At 32.4% G+C, this 24034-nt stretch overlaps 1 protein-coding gene across 4 annotated transcripts in view; it reads right to left on the bottom strand.

The window, feature by feature from the left end:
• Window positions 1-18104: 18104 nt before the first annotated feature.
• Window positions 18105-24034, bottom strand: part of LOC111703577 (D-amino acid dehydrogenase) — a 31348-nt gene continuing 25418 nt past the window's right edge. For 2 of the 4 annotated variants that reach the window (XM_023475559.1, XM_023475560.1), the window contains exons 18-22: window positions 22710-22751; window positions 20937-21027; window positions 19809-19864; window positions 18467-18504; window positions 18105-18271 (exon numbers count right to left, since the gene is read on the bottom strand). In XM_023475559.1, coding sequence (XP_023331327.1) covers window positions 18226-18271; window positions 18467-18504; window positions 19809-19864; window positions 20937-21027; window positions 22710-22751 — 273 coding nt within the window. In that variant the 3' untranslated portion in view covers window positions 18105-18225. Of the gene's footprint in view, window positions 18272-18466; window positions 18505-18730; window positions 18787-19808; window positions 19865-20936; window positions 21028-22709; window positions 22752-24034 lie in introns of all 4 variants that reach the window. The other 2 variants (XR_002765630.1, XM_023475561.1) reach the window with 2 other exon arrangements.

Genomic DNA, 24034 nt, shown 5'->3' with positions numbered 1-24034 from the left:
AAAAAACGGCCGTATTCTTATTCCATAGTTTTCTGGTTCTCAATTAAAACTAATTTTGCTTAAGCGAACCTTTAATTATAACCAAAATAAAATTTCATTTTAAGTTTAATCCAATCTACAAATGAAAAGTGCATAATGTTACAATGTGAATATTAGTATAGCTTAACCAAAATAATCTTTAAAAAAAATTTCAGGTGACCTTTAGTTCTAAAATCCGAAAATATGAGATAAAATCTGTTTATTTTCTATTCTTGAATTTGCTGTATAAATTTGTAAATCACAATTTAAATTAATCGATTTTCAGATGAAAAAGCTCTTAAGCAGCAATTCCGTTGCACGCAATTTCGCAAATATTTTATTTCTTCCCTGTTCGCAATTGAAGCGCAATAGAATGGTGAAAGCAATCACTGCGCCCAATTCCGAACAACGGAATTCCGATGGGAAACCCAATATCTGAGTGAGGGGAGGAAGACCAGCCACAACAATTTCTAGTCCGAGCCACATACTCCTAATTTTCTCGTACGATCCACCTCTAAATCCTGGTACTTAATAGTATTTTTTAAAAGTGTCTATGTCCTCCAAGATAAAACTATTTTAAAGAATCGGGCCACGTTAGGGCATAAATGAAATATTGAATTTTAGTAAATCGAAAAAAATTGTTTCAATTGAATTAGAGTTTTTGATTTCTATGTCCTTAAAATGTTTTTTACGCGCATTTTCTGATATTCCTGGTGTAGAATGCCGCAAATAATTCCGAGATAATAGAACTATAATCTTTTTTGTTAATTTTAGTGAAAACCATAGATTTGTTCTGGTTTGTTCCATGGGGAAAATGATAGGGAGAGATATGCTGAATATTTTGCCATTTATTTTATATCACAAAGGTTGGCGATTACGATGGCAGAAGAGTTTTAAGTTTTTACCTAAATAAAGTTTGACATTCTCATGTCTCTAAAAGATTCGAACATGATTTAATTATTGCAATACTTTAGTCTATCCATATGTTATGCCCTAACATGGTCAGATTTGTTAAAAATAGTTTGTATCTTCAAGAATTATAAACTTTTAAAACGTATTAATCGATGGACGCGGATTTCGAGGTGGTTCGGACGAGAAAATGAGGAGAATGTGGCTCGGACGAGAAGTTAGTATGGCAGTACTAGAAGGAATTGAACCACACTATAAACGGAGACCGGACGGTCACTTATATCTACATTAGCCTAATGTATAAAATCTGTCAACTTTTGGTAGAAACAAGAGTGGTCGCTTTATTTGTCAAAGGCTAGGTTTTATTAAGCAAAATATTAAAAAATATTTTGTTTGATGACCGTAATGTCCCTGCTTGAGGCCTAATTTTGAAAAACGGGCGATTTTAAGATTTTTAAAATCCCATGCAAGGATCTTCTTTGTAAATTAATATTCAATTTTCTTCTTTCTATTTAATCTACATGATGAAAGCTAACAAATATAAAACCATACCCTAATCTACGTAAAAGAAAACATACATAGATAACAACAAAACAGATAGAACACAATATGTCGTCTTTTCATGATTGAGGGCCAGGGGGTTTTCGTTCACAATAACCGTGAAGCAGAAGCCCATAGGAGTTACGTGCGTTGAATTACTAGACAGAGAGAAAGCATGCGCGTACTCCTGTGGGCTCCTGTCTCATAGACATTGTGAACGAAAAAAAACCCTAAATATTCAAAAGACGGCATCTAGTGTTCAATCTGTATTGTTATTAATCCATGCATATATATACCTTGACAGTAAAACATATCATACATCTCTTTACCTAAACATACATACCTAGAAAGTTGGACATATCTTACATATATACCAAGACATTAAAACCAGAACAGTTAAATATATCTAGCATCCATACTCAGGCATAAATTCTTATAGACAGTTGGACATATCTCAACCATACTCACATATATATATATATATATACCTTGACAGTTAGACATATCTGGCATCCATACTCGGGCATAAATTCTTGACAGTTGGACATATCTCAACCATACTCACATATATATATATATATACCTCGACAGTTAGACATATCTGGCATCCATACTCAGGCATAAATTCTTGATTGGCCCATAGATGAAAAATATTTATTGAACTCATTAGTAATAATAACTTGATCTGAGATAACTAAGTTTTCCTTCTTAATGGAATCAATTTTCATTGAACTCTGATTAGGCTTGTTTCCCATCCCTGTAATGTTTTTTAATTTTTCGCACATCTTCCCAGGATTTCGTTTTTGGCCACGTATTAATTTACTTAAAGAGACCTCTTTGCTTGTCTTATTTTTCTATTACAAATGTTTCTGCATACACATAAAGTTGAAATTATCTTCAGGCTTTTTTTGTTTGCTGAAAATAGTATATAATAGTAGTTTTTGCGCTCTCAATGAAAGTATATATAGTTTCTTTGTCATGAATTGGGTGCCTTTCTTGCATTTCTATTTTTATGTTTTTCAAAATTTATGAAAAATGTTGGATCAAATTCTATTGCCGCCATCTCTGCAATTTGAGATAAAAATACATTATTCCATTTTTCTTTTTCAAGCGCAGTTTTGAAAGATTTTATACTATTATCATTCATGTTCCTTTTGAGCTTTTGAAATAAAATTTCGTTGTGTTTCAAATTAAGAATAATTGGTAGAAATATTGTATTATGGTCTGAAATCGATTGTATATTTTGGAAAATGTTTGTATCTTTTGGGTTACACGGGCACTGGGCAGCCGTAGTACATTTGAATTTCCGATTCTGGTCAACCTTTCCGGTCCCAGTTTGTACTATCGCCCGGACATTGGGTATTTAAAGCAGACACTCGATAGGACTAGCCGGTGCAACAAGGTTGACGCGGTGAGACTTAAGGTTTAATTTACTTTTACTAAAGGGTCAGAGGTGCGTGGTTAACATTAGTAGCGTGCCCCATTTCACAGTCCGACTTTCCACGAATAACTATCAGGCTAATATTGTTCTCTATGATGTCAGTTATCACAAGAATTTTTTTTCTAGACCTTCAATTGAAAGCATATAAGAAATATTGTTCTCTATGATGTCAGTTATCACAAGAATTTTTTTTCTAGACCTTTGGGAAGTGGTCGTGCAAGGCCCGCGCAGATCTCAAAAAAGTTTACATAGCTCAAAAAAATACTTCTTGAATTTATCATGTCATATATCATTTTCTTCGTAATTATCTAAAAAGATTTAATCCGTTGAAATTTGACAGATTTCAAAAATTGACTGCGTTAGACCTAAAAACACGTCAAAAATGCTAGTTTTTAAAGAAAAGTACCTTTTTGGAGGTTTTTTCAATTTCAATTTCAATGTTCAAGATAAAAACGACACTTTCCACACACCGCTACTCAGATAAAGGTTTAATGGGCACGATCTGAATTGTATAACATGCTACTTCTTTTTCTTTTAGGGAGAGACGCTCCATTTTTATAGCAATCCCTTTTTTTCTTTTTCTTCACATTTTCTAAATATTGTGTGTGTGCTTTTTCGCTGTAGAAATCTTGATCCCATGAATGATTCTTTTTTTACATTCTTCTTCATTAAATATCATATGCATTTCTTTTTAATTTCTTTGCTTAAATTCTTAGATAAGTAAGGATAAATAAATGTATTTTTGGAATAAATTCTTTTTTTTTCTTTTAAACGAATTCACCAGTAAAACTATTAGACTAAACTAAAGAACTCTCAAATAGTTCTTTAAAGTTCTATTGTTCTTTTATGTATAAAGAAGTTTGCAAAGAAAGTTTAATAAAATAGAAAAAAGTGCTCAAGTGGAAAATCAACTTTGACAAAAAACTTTCATCCGTTATCTCTACATTTTGCAAACATACAAATACAACAAAACCTGGATGACTTTCTAAATTCTTCAAAATTTCGGACGAATAAAATGACAATACATCTTTCTAGCTGTCGTCGTTTCAAAAAAATATTTCGGGACAGTAAGTTTAATAAAAATACAGATTTCTTCTTGTTGATTTTTTGCACAAAATACACTTTTTGAAGATAAAAAAAAATATTTAAAAAATAATAAGTATTTTAATCTAATCAGGTGTTCTATAATCTTCTCTGTCTATGAAATCACCTATGTATAAATATTCTTCTCTGTCTATGAAATCACCTATGTATAAATATTCTTCTCTGTCTATAAAATCTATAAAAATCATCTCTAACTATGAAATGTCCTCTATTCGAAAATCTTCTCTGGTTATAGAATCTATAAAAAACTTCTCTGCCTATGAAATGTCATATTTATGAAAATCTTCTCTGTCTATGAAATTGAAATGTCTTATATATGAAAACCTTCTCTGTCTATGAAATCACTTATCTATAAATATTCTTCTCTTTCTATAAAATCTACAGTGAAACCCTTAATAACGAATACATCGAAAGAATTCATCAAATGTCGTATTCTTTACTTTCTGATAATGGAATGTTGTAGATATTTAGTTTTTTAATTAAATGATTATATAAAACTCTTTAAAACTGTTCCCGCATATTAATGGCTATTTATTTATTTTCGCAAATACTGAAATTCACGTAATATAGTATAAAACTCATTGAAAAATTGTCAAGACGACATTTGATAAATTCTTCCGATGTATTCTTTATTAAGGGTTTTACTGTATGAAAATCATCTCTAACTATGAAATGTCCTCTATTCTAAAATCTTCTCTGTCTATGAATCTATAAAAAATCTTCTCTGTCTATATTAAATGACCTATATACGAAAATCTTCTCTGTGCATGATTTGACCTTGATAGTTCATTAATATGAATATTACGTCGGAAGAATTCTGAAAATGTCGTCTTTATTCCCTTTCACAAGGTTTTGTCGCTGAGAATTTTATAATATGTAGCGCCCAACTTTATGAAACTTTAAGAGGGGGTGCGTTGGAGAGTGTGTGACACCAGTTCTCGTTAGATCACTGAAGTTAAGCACACTTGTCCACAGCCAGTAACTGGATTGGTGTTCAGACTGGTGTTCACGGGTTCGATTCCCGTACCCCACACAAACCTGTGGTTTCAAAAACATCTGGTTAAGCAGTCATGACCGCCTGACGGATGTAGGAGGACAGAGGGGTGGCTTAAAAAAACTCTCTCAGCAAAAGGGTGCGTGCTTTCTACCCAAGAAAGAAGCTTTAAGTGATCCAAGTGAATGATGATTTTGAGAGGAGTAATGGACAAGCAGGGAGAGTCTATGGTTGCTAACTATAGGTACCTGGGGGTATCCAATCCGGGCTTACAGATGTTAGGGGGCAATGAGTGTGATGTTTCCTATTAGTATGGCACCTGGGCCTCATTCCAGTATATCAGAAGGATTCCTGCACTCTATATTCTCAGGCCTAAGAAGAATCTTATGCAGCTGGTTTCTTGTCAACCCTCATCTCAATATGAATGAAGCGTGGATGGATGAATGTGATGCCAGATTACAACCCCTGGCAGATCAATACAAAAACCCCCTACACAAAACTTTCACAATAGAACAATTCCGAGATTTGATCGTAACAATCCGATCATGTCCTGGGGACAAAAAAAATCTCTTTTAAAAAAAACTTTATGAAACTGTTGGATAATATGTGTTTAGTATTTTTGGACTATTTATTTATCTTTCCAAAATAAAATTAAGAAATCTTTCATTCCCGATAAAAACATTGACTCTCAACAGATAATTTTGATTAGGTTTTTGTAAACTATTCATATCCCTGTAAAGCTTCTAACAGAAAACTTTGACAACTAAGGAAAATACAACTGACAGCTTCAAATTCAAATTAAAGGCGACATTATATAAATTGAAATGAAAAAAGAAGAAAACTACAATCAACATTGAAGGCCTGCATTAATCATTTAGCGCTGTATTAACAGCTGGATCCAGATTTTCCTACTGAGGGCTTAAAATATATACTCATAATTAATAACAAGCCTGGTGAGCTGTTATTAAGTAGCCTTATACACGTTGGAAAGACGTTAATTCTTTTGATTAAATCTGGTTCTATGTGTAAGCATCAAGATATCATTTCCATTTAAAAGTATCTCCGAGATTAATCTTTCAACAAGATCGTTTGTTGAAAATAAAAAGTTAAAATAGAAAATGGGCGCGAATTTTCGTTATATTGTCGTGTTCATTTTAGATACAGAGCGTCCCATATCAAATTAGATTATCTCCAATCTTTAACACCTAAATACGCACATTATACTCGAAAAATCTAGCATTTTCTGCAAAAAAAAATTCTATTAGCCTTATTAAATTTTTCAAAATGATTCATTCTTCTTAAATTTTCTGATTTGTCCCCCAAATCATAATTTAGACCGATTGACGCGGTCTAATTTGATGTGGGACACCCTGTAGTAAATAAACCTAGATAAATTAGAATAGATTGTTCATGTCGTCTTCACCATACCGGAGAGTTACAGTTGAAATTGAAAATGGCAATTTAGCTATGGACTAGCTACTGACATACAGTACATTGGATATAAAGGTTTGCGGTAAGTATATTTGTACTCTGTACAAATTTATGGAGGTTTGTTTACAAATATTGCAGACATACTAGTTAAAAGTTGAATTTCAAAGGATTAGAACGAAGATTAGTTGCTGCTTGCTACCGATATGTGAGTGATAATGATGACAATCAGACTCCCCTTACACACAAAGAACACATTAAAGTTGGAAGACCTTTCAAACTATTAAATCTCTTGGGATGTTAGCGATACTTTGCCGAATTCTATGTGTCAACAATCAACATGTGGACAGTGAAAATCTCGGTATGATTACCATTTTATTTTATTTTATTAAATTACCTAAGTTGATTCTGTCCTAGTATACAATTTTTGGACCCAACCTCTACCCCNAAAAAAACTATAGGGCCGGCCAAGCCTGTTTAGGGTTAAAAGCTAAAATAGTTAATGGGTGAGGCCTAGTTTTTGGTAAACTTCTTTAAATAAATTAGTAAAAAAATACTCTACAGATTGACCCCGAGAAGTAAAACGTATTCAATGACCTCTTCAAATGACAAGTTCATGATGTACAAGGGGTTGTACAATTTTCAGCTTTACAGTCTGCATAAAGAATCTATTCTAATTTATCTAGATAAATAAATCTTTCTTATAGTTTATATTGATGTGATGGGGGGTCGAGGATCTGTCTCGCAACTCTGCGGCTTCGTGTTTAAATTGGAATATGAATCCATTTGTAAAGGGAAGTTGTAGAAGAAATTTCGATTTAAAGAGTGGTATTGCAACAATCCTCAGTTTACTATCTTGTAAATTGTTAAATTTGTGAGAAATTTTTTTAATTATGTCAGAATTATTAATAGTTAATTAAATTAATTAAGTTTCTTTTATGTAAACCCACACATGGAAATACTCAAATTTCAGAATAGAATAGAATATAATATAATAGAATAGAATAGAGTAGAGTAGAGTAGAGTAGAGTAGAGTAGAGTAGAGTAGAGTAGAGTAGAGTAGAGTAGAGTAGAGTAGAGTAGAGTAGAGTAGAGCAGAGCAGAGTAGAATAGAATAGATTATAACAAGAATTGTACAGAATGATCCCAGGGAAGTTTTATGGATGGGTAGAATTTAAATATATTTCTAACAAATATTTCTATTTAGGCTGAAAGAGGCTGGACTGCGGTACATTTCGTACATGTAACAAATGCCTCACTTCAAAAGTCTCTCTAAGTATATATCAAACCACACTTAAAGCTTTCAGACTCTATCCTCTCTACCGATCAATGGTAAATCTAACCGTCACTAATCAAAGTCTATATCCAACGAACCATATTTGGGTCTTAAGGTATAGGTAATAATAAGTTGACCAATAATGCGGTCAATGAACTATAACAAAACATTTATAAACAGGATGCATGGATTTAGGGATATTAATATACTTATTACAAATAGAAGGGTTAAGGAAGTGTTGCAAAATAGGGCTAAACATCCCTATTTTCATCAATATCTATGCTTCTTTGTTTGGCAACAGGCTTCACATTCAGATCGATTCTATCCAAGGTTTCTTTCTATTCTTGAATGCAGCATTCACGACTGTACATCCATAGAATAAAATCGCAACTGCACAGGAAATAATGATTGGAGCATACTCCAACATCAGACACATCCTCATGAAATCTTAGATGATAGATAGCTCCCATGGATACAAACCCCAAGGGGTTGAGATTGTTCATCAAATCAGATCCACTCTGTCGATGATTTGATTAAAATCGAACATCCGACCCATGAGATTTCTGGACCCTGGTGCACATGATTCCAACACACAAAAACTGTTAATGAGCTTTTGGTGCTATATGCATGCATGTATGCTGGGAAGCTAGTATAGTCTTCCCAGTCTTTTAACTCTATTGGGGCATAAAGAGTTATAATTGTGTCTTCCGCTACATCGGAGACCTTCTCTTGTAGCTGCTTAGGAGTCTCGATCTGTAGCACTCTCTTGCTCACAGTTTCCCACAGCTTCTTTGTAATATGCACTATCACAGGGAAGCTGTTGTGGCAATGAACAGTCTCTGAGTAGTTGCAAGAGTATCCATACTTATAAATCGCAAAGAAGCTCCACAGAGTATTACTGGCGCAGAACATGAACAATAATCTACAACTGCTAATTGAATTTCTTTCTGTGCGCACTGGTACTCATACAGGGCTCTCCCAGTCCTTCTCACAAATAATCCTGATTTCCTATACACAGGGTGGAGATAATCACAATCATTTCTGGTCTTCATCCAGGGTTCACAACTGCATACATCTTGTTCCTTCCTCACATTTCTAATTTATCCTGCATGTTGGTGAGACATGTATGCCAGGGCAGGTAGCAGGTTTTGATTCTTCCTAAGATTGATGGCTTGGACAGGAGCTAACATTCAAGCTTGGGGATCCAGGCTTACATACACTCCTTGGAGTGTAAAGGAATATACACTAAACACTGGACAGTCTGGGGTATTGATCCTTTTTGGTGTAGTGAGATTGAACAAGAGTCCCTAGTGTCGATAGTGAGTCTCACTTTGTCCAAATGCCCTTCCTAGTAATAATAGTACAAACAAGATCGTTTTCTTGATGGAATTGCTTCTGTTCTGTCTGGACCGTGGTGTCTTGTTAAACTGAACTGTTTTCTTGAATTCGTGATCTAGTTTGACACTGTGATTCCTGCACCAGACTCAGCTATTGGCACTGTAGGTTGGCATATGGGGCCCTGTCTCAGATTTGATGCTTCTTTTTTTAGATAAATAAACATCACATTACTCATCTTGAGGGTTAGGTTAGGTTAAGACAATTTCTGGGCCAAGCGCTGCGGCAAGGATTGGCTAGGGGGCCAAGCGCCGCGGCTAGGACAGGCTAGGGGGCCAGGGCTGCGGCCATATGATTAATTTTACAAAATGTACAAAATTGATAAGAGGGGTGGAGGAGGGGTCCCAAAAATTGTTCTCTAGGAAATTACCAAAACTTTAAATTTTGTCTCAACTAAGAAAAGTTTAAGATCATTTAAATATTTTCAGAAGAAGAAAAGAGTTTTAAACAAAAGTAATTAGAATTTTTAACGGAATATCAAACTTAAATTAAAATGCATTTAAAGGGCAAGTAATATTGTAAACCCTGAGGTTATTTTGGTCCACAAACAGAATTTAGTGCAATAATTAACGCTCTTAATTCATATTTATTAATTCAAGTTTATTAATAATTGTCTACTTATATTTAGGAGATTAGTATTCAGCACTCAGATCCACCTCTGAATCAAACGTCTGCAGGAGTTTAGCCCTTCTCAACATCAGCTAGGACATGTGAGTCAACAGTTCCATCTCCGCCCTCAGATAATGTTCCTCTCTAGATATCCTCCTATACCCCTGAGATGCATCTACAATAACTTGACGTAGGCTCTGCCAGGCTTCATCTATCTGGCCTGCGATCCTTCTCCAGTTACTTCTAACTACATCTATCCGGCCTCTGTCTGGCTAGAGGCCCAGTTTTATCCACAGGAGGTTGTCCTCATCTGCATCCTCCAGGTTAGGTGTATCATCTGGATCTACATTAGGATCCCCCGTCTGGGGGTCACCTTCTCCTGGCCCTCTTTTATTCAGCTCATTCTCTCCTTCATCTCCAGGTCTCTCAGACACACCAGCAACAGGCATGACAGGAACTTCAACCCCATGGTCTTCGGGGTCACCCTCTGGGGGCAAGATGGTTGTAATCTCCATTAAAGCTTTAGTAACCTTTTGTGGTATTAATAACTACTTAGCTATTAATATACTTATAAACAATCGAGAATTATTTATCTTTGTATATAGTTTTACTAAGCTATTTGTCTTACTTAGAGTTATAAAGCTATCTTATTTAGCTATGCAGAGCTATTAACTTTGCGGAGCTATGTATTGTATTGTATGCAGAATTATATATATTTCCACTCGACTATGCTAAGATAGGTATCTATAACTAGCTATTCAGAGTTAAATATGTTTATCAGGCTATGTTAAGCTAATAGTCTAAGTTATGAATCGGTAAGAGTTGGGAGCTGCACTGACCTAAGGTAGAAAAGATTATATTAAGATTAAGTCTTTCTACTAGTAAGGTTCTTTGTGCACTGAGCCCTTTTGTTCAGATTTGTTTCAGGAGCGGCGAGTATTCTCAATCCGTTTTAGATTTACAACAGTAATCATAATTTCAATTGAGCTTCCATGCTTAGGAGGGAATAACAGATTTACAATGGTACCCATCACATCTTTCAATGATCAAAGAGGACAGATGAGAGAACCCCGGACTAACCAGAGGGAGAGGCGTTTAGTTTTTTTCTATTTGAAATTAAACTTTAAATTTGGTCTGTAATTAAACAATCTGTAATCTAATCGGATTTTTTTTTTAATACTTTTTATTAAAATGTATATAAATAAATGTCGGCAAAATTAGTATTTAAGAGAACAGGCAAAAAAATTATGCTTAATAGGTCAAATTGTGACTGAAAGTCAAAGCTTTTTCTGGAATATTGACAGAACCTTTAAATCCATGTGCACCGTGTATTTTTCTTTAAAATGTTGGTAAAATGGTGGTAATATTTGACATGTAATCAGTTTCCTGCCAGCTCCAAAGCAGAGCGGACCTATCCTTTGGATCCCAGAATAACAACTGGAGAAGCGCTGAGTTTAGTTACACATCTTGTATCCTACACAGAAAGCAAGAATTGTAGATAGATTAAAACAAAACTTCATCTTCAGCTTGGTGCACTGAAAGAGGAGTTTAACCCCTCGTGGGAATACAAACCATGCACAACAATACTGATTTTTTACTTGACCAGGTGTGACGACTGGACTGCTATGGAAGATTACTCTCAAGAGAGTTTTCAGGGATCACAACTCCCTATTTTGCATAAGGGGTGCAGTTATGGGTTTCCTTAATCCCCCTAACTGGGAAACAGTATAAAATAAAGGAACACAGGGAGCAATCCCCTATACCCTTCTTTCTACAAACCTCCTTATCTCTCTTCTACCTGCTCCACAACTCGATGTCAAAAGAACTATTTGGAATGGCCTTAAAGTCTAAAAACAAGAAACAAGGAGCAAGAAGAAAAAATAAATTGAACAGAAATTAAGTGGAAGGGAAATCTCTTTACAGTAGAGATGGGGGCTTAAAGGCTTAAAACAAGATAAACAAGAAAGAAGAAGAAAAATTTAAAGAGGAAAATTAAAAGGGGATTTGAAAATTACACTATATAATTTTTTCCCCAATAAGGAATGAAGACAAATACACAGAATGGCAGACCCCATCCCCCCTCTATGTCCTATTTGGAAAAAAAAACTAGACATTGTGTAGAACGCCCCTCCCCACCACCAAGAAAACTTCATTGAAAGTGTGTATGAAAGTAGCAGCTGATGCTAGTAACATAACTCAAGCTAAATCTAAAAACTAAACAATGGGATAGGGTTGTGACCTTGCTACTCACAGGATAGGTACTAGATACAGGGCTCTGAAAAAAATAGTTCTTTCTCTGGAATTTGGCTAGCTGCAGAAACATCCAAAAAATTCATTTATTTTAATTTTCTAAATTAGCCAAAGTATGATTGAAGGATGTACGAGGAAGAAGAAAGAATAAAAAACAAGAAATATAGAAATCTCAAAATATTTTCATCTGATATCATATTGAAATTTGAAAATATTGTAAAATTTAATTAAAATAAATTATTACAGTTAAAAACTTGACACATTAATTTTATTTGAAGGGAACCATTAATCGGAGCTTACAGTTATAAGAATGTTTGCTAGCGCACAGAATACAGTGTGAACTCAACACAACTGACATTGCAGATTTTTCTGATCTTGATCAAAGGTTTAGAGGGTATTGTTGTGAATTGGAAAGAACTTTAATCTTGTAATTTGCATTTTGGTGTGTACATCAGCAATTCTGATTTACAAGGTTACCGTTCAAAGGACACAAGACGACTGTACATAATCTTTTTTATTTTAGTATTTAAAATTTAGAATAACAAACCAAGACTATATTTACTGTTAAAGGCAGGTAACCCCGTATAAAGTTTAAACTATATCATGGGCTTAATGCTTTGTAAATCTTCCTATTTATGTTATATATGTATATTATCTGTTATAAATGAACCATGGAAGCTTAGACAACAATTAATACATATATACAAAATTACCTTGGTGTTTTTTCTCAATTATGTAGATCTTTTATGGCTACCTACAGATAGATATTAGTTTAAAGTTATTTTTACGAATGGAACTTTTTTTCAAATTGAAATATTGTTAATTGAAGGAAAGAATGTTCACTTGCATCTTATTTATTGTTTACCTTTATTAACTCTAATGGGACAGACATGTTTCAAATGTTTATGCGCATCCCAAAGAAAAACCTTGAGAATAGGGTTGTTAATCGTTTTTGTAAACGATCGTTAAACAATCGTTTTTTGTTTCGTTTTCAAAAACGATCGTTTCGTTTTCGGAAAAAACGATCGTTTTTAAAAACGACCCACTCGTTTTGAACTTTTAGAAAACGAATAGAGATCGTTGTTGAAAACGATCGTTTTTATTAAAACGAGTTGCGACCGTTTTTTATACAATTGTTTTTTAAAAAAAAGATCGTTTTTGAAAAAACGATCGTTTTGAAAAAAAATTTTTATCGACAATTATGTTAACGATCGTTAACGAAGGGTCGTCGTTAACGATCGTTAACGAAGGGTCGTCGTTAACGATCGTTAACGAAGGGACGTCGTTAACAATCGTTAATGAAAGGTCGTCGTTAACGATCGTTAACGAAGGGTTGTCGTTAACGATAGTTAACGAAACGACGAACTTAATCAAAACGGTCGTTTTTGGAAAAAAATTACATGCAACTTTATTGAATGTCGTCTTACATGAAGTTTAACAGTTGTGGGGGAGTTAAAACTCCTTGATATTTTCTTAATTTTACTCAATGATTAGTACAGATGCCCTTCAGGTCGGTTTCCTCTCTTCGTTAACGATCGTTAACGAAGGGGTCGTCGTTAACGATCGTTAAAGAAGGGTTGTCGTTAACGATCGTTAACGAAGGGTCGTCGGTAAAGATCGTTAACGAAGGGTCATCGTTAACGATCGTTAACAAAGGTCCGTCGTTAACGATCGTTAATGAAGGGTCGTCGTTAACGATCGTTAACAAAACGACAAATTTTATAAAAACGATCGTTTTGAAAAACGATCGTCTTTAAAAACGAGCGTTTTGAAAAACTATCGTTTTAAAAACGACCATTTTTAAAAAACGAACTTTTTAAAAAAACGATCGTTTTTAAAAACGACCGTTTCGTTTTCGATTTTTCGTCGTCGTTTTCATAACGAAACGATCGTTTTTCTGAAAAATTAAAACGTTAACATCCCTACTTGAGAATAAAATAAATGCTAACTATAAAGCTGACTATATCCCACTTTATCTTGATATCTGAATAGTTCCTCTAAATACAAAAGGAAATTAAGAAAATTAGGCAAAAGATTACTGGTGTGATAAACCTAAAGAATTTTAGATTACATTATTCAGAACATGCCTTTGCGCCTAGAGGTGCAATTAGATTTCAGCTCCCTGAAAAGTGAAAGATTGTCCCATGTCCTGTATTCAAGTTTGCTTCAGTTTTTACCAGTTTTCCTGATGATATTAAATTGATTAATAAATTGATTAAAGATCAAGCAGACTTTGATGATTATTTCTAATGAATTAAGATATTCAGAATGTATAAAACTTTTTTCAATATTTGCAGACCTGAAGATATTAAAACTCGCATTTATTCATGCATTTCACCGTTAATAATTGTTTCAGATGTACAATTTGTTTTTCTTTAGCTTAAAAACTGAAATTACTAAAAAAAAGTGTGAAAATATTTAAAATATTTTTTTATGAGTCCTGATCCTTGCCCTCTCATTAATTAATCCTCGGCATGTTTTTAATTTACCATAATACCAACTTGTACTGGTCTCATTCATTCCTCTCATCCCATGTCCGTCGATAGAAGTCTTTTTATTCAAAACTAATACTTTGTTTGCAGTTTGTTTTATCAATTTAGTACAGTACGGTAGAGGGCCCACACCACACTTCCAGCCAGAGAACTGGCAACATCCCAGTATGAACTCAATCATTTATTCTTATTTATCATAGATTTGTTGTTGTGTTGTTGCCAAAATACATATACATATGCTACATATATAAAGTATATAAGATTTCAATTGAAAACACATAAGATTTCAATTGTAGGCATATAAGATTTCAATTGAAAGCATATAAGATTTCTATTGAAAGCATAAAATATTTCAATTGAAAGCATATAAGATTTCAATTGAAAGCATATAATATTTCAATTGAAAGCATATAATATTTCAATTGAAAGCATACAAGATTTCAATTGAAAGCATATAAGATTTCAATTGAAAGTATATAAGATTACAATTAAAAGCATATAAGATTTTAATTGAAAATATATAAGATTTCAATTGAAACTATATAAGATATCAATTGAAAATATATAACATTTTAATTGAATTATAAATTATAAGTTTTCAATTGAAAGCTGATAAGATTTTAATTGAGAGTATATAAGATTTTAATTGAAAGCATATCAGATTTCAATTGAAATTATATAAGATTTCAATTGAAAGCATATATTAAGATTTTAACTGAAAATATATAAGATTTCAATTGAAACTATATAAGATATCAATTGAAAATATATAACATTTAAATTGAATTATAAGTTATAAGTTCTCAATTGAAAGCTGATAAGATTTCTATTGAAAGTATATAAGATTTCAATTGAAAATATATACGATTTCCATTGAAAGTATATAAGATTTCAATAGAAAGTATATAAGATTTCAATTGAAAGTATATAAGATTTCAATTAAAAGAGTATAAGATCTTAATTGAAAGCATATAAGATTTCAATTGAAAATATATAAGATTTCCATTGAAAGTATATAAGATTTCAATAGAAAGTATATAAGATTTCAATTGAAAGTATATAAGATTTCAATTAAAAGAGTATAAGATCTTAATTGAAAGCATATAAGATATCAATTGAAAATATTTAAGATTTCAATTGAATGTATATAAGATTTCAATTGAAAACCCTTAATAAATATAAGATCTTAATTGAAAGCATATAAGATATCAATTGAAAATATTTAAGATTTCAATTGAATGTATATAAGATTTCAATTGAAAACCCTTAATAACGAATACATCGGAAGAATTTTTCAAATGTCGTCTTGACAATTTTTCAACATTCCATTATCAGAAAGTGAAGAATACGACATTTTATGAATTCTTTAGATGTATTCGTTATAAAGGGTTTCACTGTATAAGATTTCAATTGAAAATATTTAAGATTTCAATTGAAAACTTATAAGATTTCAATTGAAAACATATAGGATTTCTGTTCTGCGCAGGGGGTGGGCATAACTCTCCTAATTTTCCCTGGCTAGGTTTATACTGTACAGTGAATTTTGTTGAAAAATGTTTCCTTATGACTGATTTGGTATCATAGAGTACAGTGGGTTTAATCCTAAGTACTTCTATTTGTGCGGTATTGTGTAGACAGTTAATTTTATTATTTTTCAACAATGAGATATTGCAGTGTCAAAAGTTTTGTAAACAACGATGTTTCGGGTTCAGAAATTTTTCATAACATACGAAAAGAGTGGATAGAACAAGTTATCTGGAAGACAAAACACCCAATTTTTATATGCAGTGAACATTTTGACAAAAATTGTTATAGAAACAAAGATAGCAAAATACTCAGAAATGATGCAGTTCCCTCCTGAATTAAAATTTGTAGATATTAGATCCACAGATTTAAGGAAACATTTAATTTCCAGAAGTAAAACAGTCAAAAAGAACAATAGATGTTTCCAAAAAAATATTAACCCTATCTCTGCTGGGGTACTTGAAAACCAGGATATGCTGGGGGGTGGTCAATTTGACCACCCCCCCTCTCTTAATCCCATGTTTGATGTCCAAATATGACAAATGATACATCATTGGAAAGCTATTGTGCTCTACTTTTAAAATCTGCAAAAAAAAATTTGATAATGTTCAAAAATTGAATTTTTTATCGCAAAATCCAGTTATATTGTAAAAATATTTGAAAAAAAACTTGTCCAAAAATGAAATATGCTAAAGTTTTTGCAAAATTTTAAATAACCTGATTTTTAATCAAGAAAAACTAAAAATGTGCAAATTTCCTTTGACAGGTTTTTTGCCAAAAATTTGCAATTTTTTTTGCAAAACTTGTGCAATTCGTTTCCTTATGTCAAAGGCTTTCCAAAAAGCTAAAATTTATCAAAATCTGACAAGTGGAATTTGTTCAAAACAAAGATTTAGTTTGTTACAGGAAAAAGCAGCAGAGGACTCAGGCAGTTAGTATTAAAGCCTGACTTTAGGCCTAAAGGGAGAAAATTAGGAAAAGTCAGAAAATTTCAACATCCTCAGAACAATACTTTTTGAGTTATGTAAAAAAAAAAACTACAGGGGGGGGGGTTCAAATTGACCCCCTCCTCCCCCCAGCCTGTATAGGGTGCATCTATCCATTTAGAAGAACCAAAATGGATTCAAAAGCTTTCAAAACTTGTGCTCCTTCAAAACCAATAGATTATTTATATTTAAAAATCACTTGTTTCATTTTAAGTTCATTTATGTAAAATAAATATTTTAACAGTTTTCAGTTCTTCAATAACTTTAAAATTAAGTCTAACCTAATTTAGATCTATTATTCGTTCAGAATTGCTTTTCATGCTAAAAGTCAGAAACCTATATTCCTAAGAGTTAATGCACAATGTAGATTTTAGAAGTAAAGAATTTGATAAGAAACAAGATGTTATTAATGAGAAGGATTTTATTTTTTTCTCTATTTGTCATGTCTCATTTTTATACAAAAATCATATGGGCTTGTTTTCTTTGCTTGAATATTGTAGGCTTCACTTTCAAACAATAATGTCTTATAACACTGATCTATGGATTATGATCCCCCCAGGTAGAATTTCGGATCGGGTCATTGTGTACAGTGTACAGTACAACAAGACGTCTAAAATTCCAGATGCTAATATTACTAATATATCGATGGTTCTGCGGGATAAATCAACTTGTATGATTAAAATAGGATTGAGGGGTTTCGTAACCCAAGCATCCAGTAAAAAGTTGACACACACTCAAAGCTTTCACTAGTTCAGTTCGCGCAGAATATCACATAGTTTCTTCAGTTTTAAAAATGTTACTGATGAGTGTAAAGCCGAAAAAACCTGAAGTTTATTTCCATTTATGTTTACTCTGCGAAATTTATTATATTTAAGAGTAATTTTGTAAAGGGACTGTTCCCTGTTTTTCAAAACACGGTCACTTTTCCTGATTTAAAGAATCTTCAAACAATAACTCCTTAATTGTAGTTAATGTTTTGTAAGGTTAAATGTTCAGGTTTTCTCTTTCAAAATTGTAATTTTCAATTTGTCTTTTGCTGTTATTTTACTATATTTTAACTCCGTCGTTATAATTGTTCTATTTTTTCCAGTCATTTAATTAAAATATAAGAAATTCTTACTCGTTTCTATATTTCAAATTTTAATCATATTTTTAGATTTGAATTTAAACTAAATCTAAATTTGAATTTAATTTATATTGTTATTCCATCATAACGCTTCTATTTTCATTCATTCTTTAGTGTCTTCTCTGAACTATGGTTAGCCCAGATATCCACGGAAAGGATGGAATCTCAAGGGAGAAAATCTGTAAGAATAGCACAAAAAAATATTTCATTGAAAGAGATTTTTTCACTTAATTCAAAATTAGGAACATCTTAGAACGTGCTGTGTAAAATAGATTTACTTGTGATCTTCCTAAATTCGAATTTAAAGTAATTCATATAATTTAGTAATTTTTAGTGATTTTGGTGTTAAACTTGATAATTTTTTCACTATTTTCCTTGTTGGGTCTAAATTAGTCTCCTCTCCGCAAATTATCTAAAAAATGCAATATTTAAAATTTGATTAATCCTTCTCTTTTTTGTTCCAAATATTTGAAAAATTTGAACAATTCATTTTCCCCAAACCAAAAGGCTCTTTCCCGAATATTCAAAAGTTTTAGATTTTTAATAAGAAAAAATAGAATTAACTACAAGAGTACATCAAATTCCGGGTTAGTTTCATAACTTCAATTTTTTTTGTAGATCACTGTATTATTTAGGACCTGGGCAATTAGCTTAGATGATCCCTAGCTAAAGGTCCAGCCATTACTCCCATGGCCTAAGTGTGTATGTCAAAAAACTAAATCAAAGAGACTGTAAGCGAAATTTCAAGTGACCCTCCATGCATCAATGGCAATGTCAGATTTACAACGGTACCCTCGAAACCTTAATCTGATTAAAAATGTGGAAGATACCATTTTTTTTATAACTCTAAAATTGTATATACATAAAATAAAACATGGATTTCTAATTAATTATTTAATCAGAAAAAGCTGTAAGGTTGTAAATTGTTTATTGAAATTTGAAAGGTCATTTGAAATAACACTTACAGACTTCAGTACAGCTTTATCTTGTTTAAAGGGACTGTAATTTTACCATTTAGGCCAGGACAGTAAGGGTTGGACTTTTACCTGGGAATCATCTAAACTAATTTCCCAGGTATTGAATGATTCATTGATCTACAATAAGAACCAGAAAACTGTGAAATAGAAAGACGACATTTAATCAATGTTTTACCATATTGGGCTATTATTGTCAAATATTAATGGGGGGGGGGGGGTTTCTCCTCAATGATTTTGACCTTAGCGTTGGGAAAGTAAAACATGTCACTGCCTGACCATTCAGGACCAGCCCACTTACAAAATTAAATCTATTTATAATGGTTAGAGCGATAGGGTGGTTAAACACGTTTTAAAAGTATGTCGGAAAAATGTTGAAAAATATTTGACAAATATTAAATGGACACGTGATATTACTTCAATTTTTTAAGGTCATTTCAACCAAATTAATGTTAGATGTGCAGCTTGATTTTAAAAAAGTCATGTAGACAATTCCCCTCTAATATATATTCTATTCTCTATGTTTGCAGCCTGATGGTGTAACCCTTTGAAATTCCAAACTTACATTATTTGATCTATTATAGTTTGAAATATCTACGATCTAATACGTTTGGTTGCAAAGAAATAGGGACTAGAAAATCAGAGTTTGTGGCAAAGACTTAGTCTGAAAGTCATTTTTTCTATTCCATAGTTTTCTGTTTCTCATTGTAGATCAAATTTACAGTTTACAGTCGATCTATACCTGGGCAATTAGTTTAGATGATCCCCAGCTATAAGTCCAACCCTTACTGCCCTGGCCTAAATGTTCAAAAACAAGATTACATTATTGATTAAAAAGGGCTGTACACGTAATTTCACGTAACAATCTACGTATAAAGTGGCATGCACGATTGCTCAAAGCTGTAATCGAGTAACGATAAGGCCAATAAATTATCCTTTTTCTAACTTTATTAGTGCTAAATTCCAACAATTTCCTGAATTGTCTCTGAACCAAAGCCGCAAGACACTTTTTAAAATCAATTTCGTCAGAAAAATAAAATAAAATCCCGTACATCCATATATTGTTTAATCATTAATTAACACATTCACTAGCAAGTTTGTTCGTTTAGTGAATATATTGTCAAAAAAGTTTCAGGGCAAATTGTTGTCTAATTAATTAGGGAGGAAACCATTTTATTTTAAAGATATACCAAAAATGGAAATACATAATAAAAATGCTGACACTCAAAAGATGAACAAATATGAACATTTTCTCACAGATATAACAGCTAGGGATGTGTCTGTTCACCCTTCTGAAATCGGCTCAAGAGGATATATCTCAGCATCAATTAAGAGCAAATCTAAAGAAACTGCATAAGTATTGCAAACCCAATGTTGATTTTAAAGCATTGTACTGTGGCGCCCCTGGATTCCTGGAATGCAGTACACAGCATATTCCATACTTCATATGTTATTGTTTAGATTATGATATACTGCATCTGGTATAAATACTGTATTTGATAAATATATATTCAGTCAGTTTATTTGGTCTTATTCATTTGGTCTTATTTATTTCGTCACTACAGTACGAAAAATCTATCAAGCCATGCAGTGCTGTCATCATACCACATTTTTAGAAAACTAAAAACACTAGACAGGTACCTTAAGAGACATCATTTCTGAAAACCACCTCTGAATAACTAAGCTATACTATTGCTACAAGTCTTGTATTGCACCTGTTTTTTTGGCAAACCCTGTCAATCGTAAAATACGATATCCAAGAACAAAAGTATATTAGATGTAAATTGTAAACTTTATATTGTTTAATGTAACTTTGCTTTAGAAAATATATCGATGAATATATATATATATACGCATCAATGTTTCTGACCTGTATTAACAAAGAGGTTTTGTATTTTTGTCTGACCAATTATTGCTAAGTCGTCGCCACTAACTGGTCTCAAGCAAGAGTGATAGGTTGCCTAAATATATAAATATAACATATAAACTGAGGAATGAGTTTCGTTATTTTCTTCAATTTTAACTAAGGGACTGTAAGCGTAAACTCAACTGTCTTTCATTTTAAAAACATCCCAGAATCACAACAGTACCATTTTAACCTTTCACTGGCGAAGATCAGCTGCAGTGACCGTAAGTGCCGCGTTTCAGAGAATTTCAACATCATTTAAGAGGAATTCAAGCAGGTTCTGAAATGCTTAAACATGAGACATTATTTTAGAGGAATTCAAGCAGGTTCTGATATGCTTAAACATGAGACATCATTTAAGAGGAATTCAAGCAGATTCTGATATGCCTAAACATGAGACATCGTTTTAGAGGAATTCAAGCGGGTTCTGATATGCCTTAACATGAGACATTGTTTAGAGGAATTCAAGCAGGTTCCAATATGCTTAAACATGAGATATCATTTTAGAGGAATTCAAGCAGGTTCCAATTTGCCTATACATGAGACATCATTTTAGAGGAATTCAAGCAGGTTCCAATATGCTTAAACATGAGATATCATTTTAGAGGAATTCAAGCAGGTTCTGATATGCCTAAACATGAGACATCATTTAAGAGGAATTCAAGCAGGTTCTGATATGCCTAAACATGAGACATCATTTAAGAGGAATTCAAACAGGTTCTGATATGCCTAAACATGAGACATCGTTTTAGAGGAATTCAAACGGGTTCTGATATGCAAACATGAGACATGGTTTTAGAGGAATTCAAGCAGGTTCCAATATGTTTAAACAGAGACATCGTTTTTGAGGAATTTAAGCAGGTTCTGATATGCCTAAACATGAGACATCGTTTTAGAGGAATTCAAGCGGGTTCCAATATGCTTAAACAGAGACATTGTTTTAGAGGAATTCAAGCAGGTTCCAATATGTTTAAACAGAGACATCGTTTTTGAGGAATTCAAGCAGGTTCTGATATGCCTAAACATGAGACATCGTTTTAGAGGAATTCAAGCAGGTTCCAATATGCTTAAACAGAGACATCTTTTTACTCAATGAACGGTCAAAGGTGTCAAGGGTATCATTGTAAGTCTTTGCATGGAGGGCCATAGAAATGTCCCTTGGATAGTTTTTGTAATTGTTGCAAACTAATATCTCTAATAATGTTAGCAACATTTCACAATAAAAAAATAAAACAGCTTTTGTGAAGGGGGGATTTTCCCCTTGTCGAAAATTTGTTCAATAAAAACTGCTGCAATTTCAAGATTTGAAGTAAAAAACAGCAATTTTTTTATTGGTTAAAGGGTTTGCTCTGGGGCAAATTATTATACCAAAATCTTATAATTTTCATGGCTTGTTCTTGTGTTTAAAAAAATATACTTCCAACAGCTTTAAAATGAAAGACATGAGTAAATTAATTAAACATATGCGTGATTATTTTAGTACATAGAAAAAAATCGGCAAACAACATCATTTTTTCTTCGGATATAATTATTTTCAATTTTTTCAATACTTTTCTATTTAAAACATAACCCTTCCAACATGGCTTTGTTTATATATTGTTTTGTAAAACAACTTTGCATAATCTATTTTTTACTCGTCCTGCATATAAGTTCTATATCCAGAACATGACCAATTTCCTGGTCGTTAATTTTTCTTTTTTATCATCATGGTAACACTTGAGTCTTTTTTAAACTAACCTCATCAGTACGGAGAAAATTGGGTTTAAAAACCATTTTTACCTGAAAAAAATAAAATTTAACTATTTATAACACTGTTATTTTGGTTTGCGGTGTTTTTGGACGGAAATGTTCTCTTTATCAATGTGAAGGTTTAAGGTTTTTCTAGATTTAATTCTGTCCCGAGCTTTAGCTAAATATATAATCTAAATATAATCTAAAAAGGCGAAAACCTTTGAGATGTTGAGAAAACTTTATAGCATGTTGTTCCAAATAAGCACACGTGCTATAACGTACAGCTAATTTAACTTTATAGCACGATGATTACTTTACAGCACGCTCATTATGAAATTCACGATGAAGTGAGGAAGAATGATTAAGTACACAATAGTTTCATAATAAATATTTAACAGATTTAATGTTTTATGTTGTAAATCCAAATACGATTAATTTTTTTTCATTTCCAAGGAAATACAATGAATACAGATAAATCTATATTGTATATCTATAAAGTATTGATCTCACTTTGTCTGTTTGTTTGTTAATATGTCTAATAATAACTCTTGAAACCCTTGCCCAATTTGCCTTTAACTTTTGACTAGGGACTTAGTTAGGGACTTAGTTAGGGACTTAGCTAGGGACTTAGTTAGGGACTTAGTTAGGGACTTAGTTAGGGACTTAGTTAGGGACTTAGTAAACCACAGTAATTTTGCTTAGCTTGGTTTACATTTTTTATATTTAGTTTCCAGGTAAAACTGGATTCCAAAGCATTAAGTCTATAATTGTTGTAATTTTAGAATGAGGTTCAAATAAGTACATTCGACATAAAAAAGGTTGCTTAGAGGGAGTGACCAGCTATGTAAGGTAGTTGAACTGAGTATGCAGTGTTGTGGAAAACTTCTTTCGGATTCATTTGAGACATATTAAACTTTTTAAAGATCTGTAAATCCTGAGTTTGAGTGCAAATTCGACGTTCAAAATCCTACTTCGGGGGGTGGATACTTTTCCAGAATAAGTTTTTTTGAATAATTAAATAACTAAAATGTAAAAAAAGTTCTACAATAAACTGCAGACGTCATGTATAGTAGCATGATGAGAAAATAAAAATTAATCTTATCAAGGAAAATAAGTAATCTTGTTCAATTATTATTTTTTATTTTCTCATTATTCTGGTTTATCATTATTTACAAAGATTTTCACAGATTTTCTAGAATTATTATTGAAAAGGCGACATTTGAAGAATTTGAAGAAATCAGCAAATAAATTCAAAGAAAATAAGGAATTCAGTATAATAATGAAAACGAAATAATTGATTTAATGACAAATTTCCTTTAAAAAATATGTTC

This window comes from Eurytemora carolleeae, unplaced genomic scaffold (assembly GCF_000591075.1).
Source record: "Eurytemora carolleeae unplaced genomic scaffold, Eaff_2.0 scaffold380, whole genome shotgun sequence".
NCBI classification, from domain to species: Eukaryota; Metazoa; Arthropoda; class Copepoda; order Calanoida; family Temoridae; genus Eurytemora; species Eurytemora carolleeae.
This window is presented reverse-complemented; position numbering and strand designations above follow the sequence as displayed.